General features: G+C 34.5%; 1 protein-coding gene across 1 annotated transcript in view; it reads left to right on the plus strand.

The window, feature by feature from the left end:
• The window catches only part of INTS6 (integrator complex subunit 6), an 88,096-nt gene that overhangs the window by 18,036 nt on the left and 60,656 nt on the right, over positions 1-9,404 (plus strand). The window contains exon 4 of the mRNA XM_011222991.3: positions 3,346-3,435. Coding sequence (XP_011221293.1) covers positions 3,346-3,435 — 90 coding nt within the window. The remainder of the gene's footprint in view (positions 1-3,345; positions 3,436-9,404) is intronic.

Genomic DNA, 9,404 nt, shown 5'->3' on the forward strand with positions numbered 1-9,404 from the left:
TATGACTCCAGTAAAGTTTCAACTAAAAGCTTGTTGTTAGGGAAAAAGTAACTTTTATTTTGATGTTCAAATATAGCTTAAATTTTAATACCTGAAAGACTTGGCTAAATTTTAATTCATTTTAAGTTGATTTTTAGATATTACAGTCTTTAAGAAAGTACATATTAGTTTTTGGATGGACATCATCATCCATAAAGTTCTTTTTTTTTTAAATTTATTTATTTGACGGAAGAGAGTGTGTGTGTGGGGAGCAGGGAAAATGGCAGGCAGAGGGAGAGGGAGAAGCAGACTTCCCACTGAGCAGGGAGCCCTATGTGGGGCTCCATCCCAGGACCCTGGGATCCTGACCTGAGCCAAAAGCAGACAGATGCTTAACCTACCAGGCCACCCAGGCGCCCCCGTCCATAAGATTCTTAATACATCATAGGTCATTGTTCTTTAATTATAGATACGACTAATTTTCTGGCCTCCAGAAGATAATTCTCAATGTGCATACATAGGAATAAGAATTGATGGATGTCATACGTTCATTCAGAAAATATGGAAGACAATTTGAGTTAGGTTAAAATGTAGAGGTGATACAGAAACGCTGTTGAAAGCATTTGGTCCATGTTGTGGTGGCTTTAAAAGATTGACTGATTTGTTTTTGAAAGGCAGCAAGTCATACAAAGCAGTTTTAGCTTAAGGGTGGAAGCAAGATACAATAATACTGAAGATTCGAGGACATCTTGGTCTTTTTTATCTCCCTTTGCCAGTTTTTGATCTACAATGGTATTTGTAAAGACCAGAAGAAAGTTTTTGTTAAATGTACATTTATTATATGTGAGATTGGAGATTATGTATCATGCACCTAACACAATACCTAATGTATGGTAGCCACTCAGTAAATACTTGAATGACAAACATGAATAAATGGACAGTGGATGGCAAGACAGATATAGAAGGCAGGTAGTATGTCCTTGTATCCTAGTAAATTCATGAGCAAATTGTAAGTTAGAGAAGGTATTTATATTGCAGTAAAGATGAGACGTGTATTTCTTTTGAAGCTTGTTGGAGTTTGAGTAATTGTAAATGGTTCTGTTAACTTGGGTAGGTTTGTATTAAACTACAGTTGGTGAATCAGTGAGTATTTAAGTTCCCAGTGCTTAAATATTTTGTGCTTAGTGCTGAGGAAGAAATATAACATGACCCTTGCCTTCAGTTGATTCAAACACATGAAATCATAGCAAACAATACAAGAATGGTGTATTTTTAAAGAAGCGTAGTAAAAACACATTAACAATTTACCATGTTAACCATTTTTGAGTGTATTCAGTAGTGTTGAGTATATTCATATTGTTTTGCAAGGTGTTATAGTAAATTAAAAATAATTTGAGAAGGAGAGAGGATAAATGCTATAGGCAGTAGTATTCAAAGTGTACTCCATGAAACCACTCCAAATCCAACTTTATTTGAAGAAATATTGTGTCTGTATTTTTATTGAGTCTGAAGTGCCACTATTAGAATTTGATGAGGAAGAACTAATCATTTAAGGGCAGGCTAATCAGGGAAGGCTTCATGGAAAAAGAAGAGGACTTAAGTTGGGCCTTGCAGAAGGATTAGAAATTGGATGGGTTATGGGCAGTGAAAAGGAAAGACACTCTATTTGAGGGAGCCAGTCAAGCTCAGAGGCAAGAATGAACATTGCTTGCTTTAGATCCATGAAAAGACCTGCATAGAAGTCTTCTCTTGGAGGTGAATGGTGTGACAGTATAGTGTAATGTTTCCCAAAATGTGTTCCATTTACCATGAATGTTGTACAGAAGGAGGGAAGGTAAATTCATGGGTGGTTGTTTTTTTTTCCCCTGCAAGTCTTCTGTAACATTTGGATGCTACCATGCATTTGAAATTTAGAGGTTATATCCAACATATTTTAATTTGACCAGAGGACGTTTTCTCCATCTGGAATTGTTATCTCCTGGACACCAGTTTGAAAAATGTATATGCCACCTACGAGTTGTGTAACTTGATCAAGAACTTTTCAACTACCAAATCTCCTCTCCCACTTTATGAAGATTAGTTGTAATCATAGTGTACGTGAGAAGTGTTTGTAAATGCAATAAACAAATAAAGTATGTGCTGTAATATGCTAGTGATTAAGAGTTATATAAATGTAAGGGAAGTTTATTGAACGATAGAGCATTACATGCATATAACCTTTCCACATCCTTGCTATTCCAAATATGGTCTGTGGACATTAGCATCTCCTAGACTGCAATCTTGTTAGAAATGTGGAACCTTAGTCTTCAACCTCGACCTGCAGAATTACAACCTGCATTTTATCAAGATTGCCAAGTGATTCATATGCACATTAAAATTTGTCATATGCTGTTCTACATCATATCAAGTAAAACTTCATTCTGTCCTTTCTTGAACAGTATTAGTAGCAGAGATTTTGATACCTTTGATTTCAAACACAAGGTTTACCCTCTTGAACTATCGTTTGTTCATAATTTTGTCTTAAGTGTGCTTAATGAATATGCTTAATATCTTAAATGAGAGCCATTTATATGTAAAGATAAGCTTAAGTTTATCTGATTCCCTCACAAAATGTGTCCCCTAGAATTGACCGTAGTACTCAGAGTAACTTGCCTGGAGATTTGAATGGAAGATACTGAAATTATTTCACCCTACGTATAGAGCAGTTAGAGTTTTATGGCACTATCTTCCATTGCCTTTGCTACTGTTGTTTTTGTACATTCTTTTGCCAAGCAGTTTAAGTAACCATCCTTTTTAACTTTTCAAGTTGGACTCTCATTAAATTTTGCTAAGCTCCGAGTAGCCCTAGTGTTCCCGTGGGACTGATTTTAGAGCTCTTCCATCCACGTATCCAGTCACTTGGTTAGACACTTCGATTACAAGCATAAATTATATTTCCTTCTAATGTTCATCCACTATTTTGCCTTTCTCTTTTAAGAAGTTTCTTCGAAAAATATTGTCTTTTAATTTTTAATATCTCAATATATCAAATTATTAGAATTGAACTGTAGGGTCCCTATTAAAAAATTAAGTACTTTTAGTTAGTTACATAAATATAAATGCTCATCATAAAGATTAAAACAATACAAAAATGTATAAAGAAGTGAAAAATCTCTCTTATCCTCTACCTAATTTTCCTTTAAGGTTAACTTCTGTTTAGTGTATGTTTCTTTTGGAAACTTTTTTTAATGTACAAAAAGTATATACTATGCATAAAACTTGACAAGAGAGGTGGATATGTACAGTGTTCTAAGAATTGACTTTTTACTCAGAAAAATTGAGCTGATGTCTAGACCTTAATGTGATTAATATGTTTTTTGACTTTAGGGAAGAAACCCTTTTTTCTTGGAGCCAGCAATAATTATTACAATTACTGATGGGAGCAAGCTGACTACTACCAGTGGAGTCCAGGATGAGGTAAGTTATAGTCCTATCAGCATAGATTATGCAGTTGCAGGTGAAAAGTTGTTACTTGTATATGTACTGTAGGATATTAAACACCTGAAGCAGATTTGATTATTTGATGCAGTTGAGAGTCACCTATCTTCTAGGACTTACCTACTTCTCTGTAGCAATGATCTCCAGATTTTTTTTTTTTTAAGATTTTATTTATTTATTTGACAGCGAGAGACAGTGAGAGAGGGAACACAAGCAAGGGGGAGTTGGAGAGGGAGAAGCAGGTTCCTTACCGAGCAAGGAGCCTGACACGGGGCTCGATCCCAGGACGCTGGGATTGTGATCTGAGCCGAAGGCAGATGTTTAAAGACTGAGCCACCCAGGCGCCCCTCCAGATTTTCTTGAATAGGAATCTCTTCTGTGAAACAAATTTGAGCCTATCCCCAATTTCCAATTATATGTGTATTTTTGAGTTTATGTGAGGGTGATAGTGTCAGTTCGTATAATATATTATTTAGTGAAAAGGAAATCTTATTTTCAGGTTGAAAAAATGGTCACAGCGCTCTAATAATTCCCATATTTCAGTGGATTGTCACTCTACTGTGGAGACTCCTAGACTAGACTAGAGCAAAGCCAAGAGAAGGTTAAGACTAGGAAAAGTGACGGTTTTTACACATTTTTATTCAAATCATTATAGTAAATAATATCTAGCTAACCCCACCTATTTGCTAGCATGCATTATGCAGAGTTGGTTGTGTGTGGTGTGATAGGGTGAATATAATAGATTGATTTTAACTCTTTTAACTGTAGTATTTGAACTGCTCTTGAGCCTTATGCAGTTGACCCTTGAACTCTTGGGGGGGGTGCAGTTGCAGTTGAAAACTTGTATATAGCTTTTGACTATCCCAAAACTTAACTACTCAGTCTGCTGTTGATGGGAAGCTTTACCAATAGCATAAACAGTTGATTAATACATATTTTGTATGTTCTATGCCTTATATGCTGTATTCTTATAATAAAGTAAGCTAGAGAAAAGTTGTTAGGGAAATAAGGAAAAGAAAATACATTTATAGTACTATACTCTATTTAAAAAAATCTGCATATAAGTGGACCTGAGTATATTGTGCAGTTCAAACTCAAGTTGTTGAAGGATCAACTGTATTTGTTTTTCAAAATATGTTTGTATAGATGGTTGGTTTAGACTCCCCTTTTTACTGTTTGCATTTGCTTTATAATCTTAATTCTTGTATTTACAAAGGGTTCGATTAAGTAGGAAGATTATAGTTTTTTTTTTTTTTTTAATAATATATTTTTTTAAGATTTTATTTATTTATTTGACAGAGATAGACAGCCAGCGAGAGAGGGAACACAGCAGGGGGAGTGGGAGAGGAAGAAGCAGGCTCCTAGCGGAGGAGCCTGATGTGAGGCTCGATCCCATAACGACAGGATCACGCCCTGAGCCGAAGGCAGACGCTTAACCGCTGTGCCACCCAGGCGCCCCAAGATTATAGTTTTTAAGTTCAGTGATCTTTAGACTTTCATTTGTGTGATGTGGAATGTCACTTGGACATGGAGTCAGGACATGTGGGTTCTGGTCTTTGTTCACCTCCTTTCTAGCATTGAACTTTGTACCAGTTACCTAACTTCTCCAAATCTCTTTCCTTATCCATGAAATAAAATGGTAATGCTTGCCTTACCTTATAGGGTTGTTGGAAGACTGGAAAGAAATAATGTGTGTGAAAGTGCTTGCTAGGCTGTAGGAGAATGAATATAGTGTTGTTTTATCATGAAGCAATGGAGCCAGTAGTGTTGTCATTACTGGATCTTGATTTGTTGGAAGAGAACCAGAATTTTTTGTTTGAGCAGTTGATATTAAAGGCAATTTAGGGTTTAATTCATGGAGATAGAGCTGAAAAATTTAGGCAGATTAAAATTCATAATTAAATAATTATGTTCTATATAATTGAATTTATAGTCTATATAATTAGTAGCATTGGAATGCTACATAGCTGAACCTAAGGGTTTTCTGGGCTTTCTTGAACTGGGTTGACATGTATAGCCAATTATGTCCTGCCACTATCAGAAACAGATAGACATTAATTAATTATATGAACAAGCAGTAGAAATGTTGCTTAAGTTTAAATTTGAAACTTTGAAGTTGATTTTTCCCACTTTACCTTCCTTTTGAAAAATTTGATAGGGAGATTGGGGTATTGATAAAGTGCTATTAATAGAACACATAGTAATTAATTTCTTCAACTTTATTTTGTATAAATGAAGTCTTTTGATGGTTTGTTTTGTTTTATCCTTAATGATCCTGATTTGTAGTTATGATGACTGAAAAAGTATTCTATTTTTTGTTGCGAAATATTCCTACATGTGAGATTATTCATTCAGGGTGCTTTGTCTTGCTGCCTTTGTAGAAATGCCCTTTGGGGTACAATATATTTTGTTCCCATATATCTGGATCTGTTTTGTTTGTAATATTTGTCTTGTAGGAACTCCTTTAACTTTTAAACATATTTTGAAATATAAGTGGATATTGGAATTGTTCACCTTTCTTCCCAGGTTTTTGGGAGGGATACTGCAGAAATGGGACTGTGTGCTTACAGTAATCTGTAACTACCTTGCAAATAAGATTGGGATTTTCTTGGGGAAAGCATCGTAACCTTTTAGTTCTCTATTGTCTTCTATGATAGTTAGCAAATATTAAGAACAGTGCTTATATTAAAAAATACTGATTATAGATATTACTGTATTGAGTCTGTTAGTCATCAAGATGAAAATTAATTAGTATTACCTGAGGTAGAAGATTCATTTGTTTTAAGGTAAAGGTTTATTATGGTAATATAGTTGGAAGGTCTGTGAGTTGTTTGGTTTTCAGGGTTAAGAATGTCTTTGATCCTTTGCATATTTCGTTCTTAATGTCCCAACAGGACTTCTCTTGTGGGGCAGAGAGAATGTACCCCATATGTGCATATAGTTGAAGCTTACTTTTTGCCAAAATACTGGGAAATGTTGGTCTATTGTAGCCCAGATAATTAAATTATGTGATTCATTTTAAGGAGCCTTTCAGATCATAAAAAGCGTAAAGATGCCTTTTGTTTTGCTCTTGTATGTATGTATGTGTGTGTGCACGTGCATGCTGCATATGATCTATGTTGTCATAATTTCTAGGGAATAACAAACAGTTTTGCATTTTGTCTCTCTCTTCAGATTTCTTAACCTTTGCCTTTGGCAAAACTTGATTCTTTTTTAGATTTATTGAATGAATGAATGAATGTATCAGTGATTTCCACATTAGATTTGTATGTATATAATTTTTTATTGGTCCTGGCTGCTATTGATGTGACCTGTTACTAATATTTATGGAACTGTGCATCCTACCTGAATGATATCCTTTGCTTAAGAGTTTTACTATCTCACATGGGGTATTATATCTGATCTGTTGGTGCTGTTTCTTTAAAATCATCCTTATGGCGCATAAGGCAACATAGAACTCACATAGTCTTAACTTTTTATTTTACAAATGAGGATATTGAGAACCCGGGGAGGAAAGTGATTTGCTCAAGGTTACAGCATTTTTTATTTACAAAATCTGGATTAGAATTGATGTAAATTCCAAAGACATCCCAGCACCTCCAGACCAGTGCTTTTTTCCCGTTGTATCTCATGCCTCTCTATATTTGATTCTGTTTTTTTGTTGTCTTAAAATTTATCTTCTATTTACCTGGTTTCCTGTTTGTCTGCTTCAACTTTCTATACAATTGTAATGTAGGTATTATGTTCTTGTTCATTCAGTGTTCATTGACTGACTGTTATGACCAGGGCATTCATTTCTAGTCAGTGAGGATAACAAAGATGAATAGGGTAGATTTCTGGTTCTTAAGTTCACAGTCTTAACAGGAAGATTGCCTATTAAATGGTTTAAAAATGAATTAAAATAGAGATATATACTAAGTGTATGGGAGCACTGAAGAGGGAGGGGAGGGTTAATATTACCTGTTTTGTGTATGTGTCAAATCCACTGTAATGTGAATTTTTATGGTCATTTTAATTTTGATTAAATTCAAGGACTTGTGGATGATTTAGTATTAGGATATGGCTTTTAGCCTGTATCTGTGAAATTTATAAAGAAGCCTGGTATAAAATTGTTTTGAGCTTAGAAAATAGTTCATGGAAAAACTTGGTGCCATATTGTCTTTTGACCTGGCTAAGTTTGTTCAGGACAAAATGACCCAATTTCTTATAACTTATTTGTCAAAATAAGATAGGAATACCATTTCCTCTGACAGCTTATCGCTTAGCAGTGTGTTAGGAGGTAGGAGAGTAACAGCTTTGTATTGTAGGTGAAAATCTTGAGCTGTATATCACCTTTTTCCTTTATTTCATGACTTTAATTATCGTTTTTGGCTTCATTTAATGAAAGTTCAGGCGATTATCTGAGGTGTCATGAGTTTGTTTCTAGTGTTGTATTTTTGGATAACTCTGTAGAACTTTTGGTGACTGCTGTGTTGGAAGAGTATGTGTGTATTTTTTGCCTCTTTTTTTCTTTTTAAATGTAGCTATTCGATGAAACTGGTCGTTTGCAATATTTTCACATTTGAGGAGTGAGTTAGATGGAACTTTGAATTCTGATACACAAGAAAATTATATTGCTTACCCTTATGGTAGTAGTCCTTGATGTTGATAAGCACACTATGGCCAATTACTCACAGTACCATTCATCATGTTATCATACTGATGTATCAGATGTTTTGGTAGAATTACAAAATTGTAATTAGAGTTATTGAAAAAATTTTTTTCTGGTTTTAATTCTCTGCAAAGATCCTATCTAGCACTGTTTTGCAATGGAAAACTATTCTTACTATGATTCCAGGAACACATGGCTAACTATATTGCTCAACAAAGTAGCCAGAAGATACCCTGCCAGTACCTTCTTGGCAATGAATGACATTCCAGGATAGTGTAGCAGTTATTTTTCTCTTCCTTGAAAGCGCTAATAGTAGTATTATCTTTCAAATATTGAGATTTCTATATGCTGAAGAATGTTTCTGCATCTCTTTATCAGTGTTATGATTGCCTTGGAGGCTAACATTTCAGAGAAGATATTTGCAATAAAAAATAAAATGTTGGCTTTTGACATTAAAAGTTTTGCCTTATTGTGAGCTTTCCCAGCCTTTTAAGACACATTAGGACAACTACTTCATAATTTCTTGGCAAATGCTCAGAAAGGGCATGTGTTTGTAGGAAGAAAATGTTTGAGTAATCTCAGCTATGTGTTCAAGTGGCTACAGATTAGGGTCTTATCTTTCAACTTGTCAGTTCTCAAAAGTTGATGCAGAATTCACGTCAGTCTTTGAAATGTGGATTGGTATTAGTGATTTTTCTGGATCATTCTTTGCAACGTAAATGGTTTTGCCTTTTATAAGGATAATCTGTAGGGCCTATAATTGTAGTTTATGTTTAACTCTTTGCAATCTGTATGATCAAGGCAATCCAGATTTTTTTGAGTTCTGTTTCTAGTACCTGAAATAATTCAGAACCTCACCTCTCCCTCCATAAAATGTTTTTGTTTTAGTAAAGTCATTAAAAATATGTGTCAGAAGCTGTCAAAACTATTTTAATTAATGTCACTTGAGACTTTTAAATACATATTTAAAATAGTTGTTTTTTTTCCCCAGTACACTTGGAATTTTGGAGCAACTTTTTCTTTTTTCTTTTTTAAAAAGACCTCTAAGGAATTTTGAGGAATGTCATCGAAGTATGGTAGAATGTATCAAACAGATCTGTGTGTAAATGCATTTTTGAGTTGTCATGTTTATCCCTTAGCAGTGGTGCCTTTTTATGTTGATATTACCAGGAACTCAGTAACAATGCCAAGATTAGCTCCTGTTTTAATTTGTGGTTAAAATGTTCTTTTTTTTTATTTTAAGATTTTATTTATTTATTTGACAGAGATAGAGACAGCCAGCGAGAGAGGGAACACA

This window comes from Ailuropoda melanoleuca, chromosome 7 (assembly GCF_002007445.2).
Source record: "Ailuropoda melanoleuca isolate Jingjing chromosome 7, ASM200744v2, whole genome shotgun sequence".
NCBI classification, from domain to species: Eukaryota; Metazoa; Chordata; class Mammalia; order Carnivora; family Ursidae; genus Ailuropoda; species Ailuropoda melanoleuca.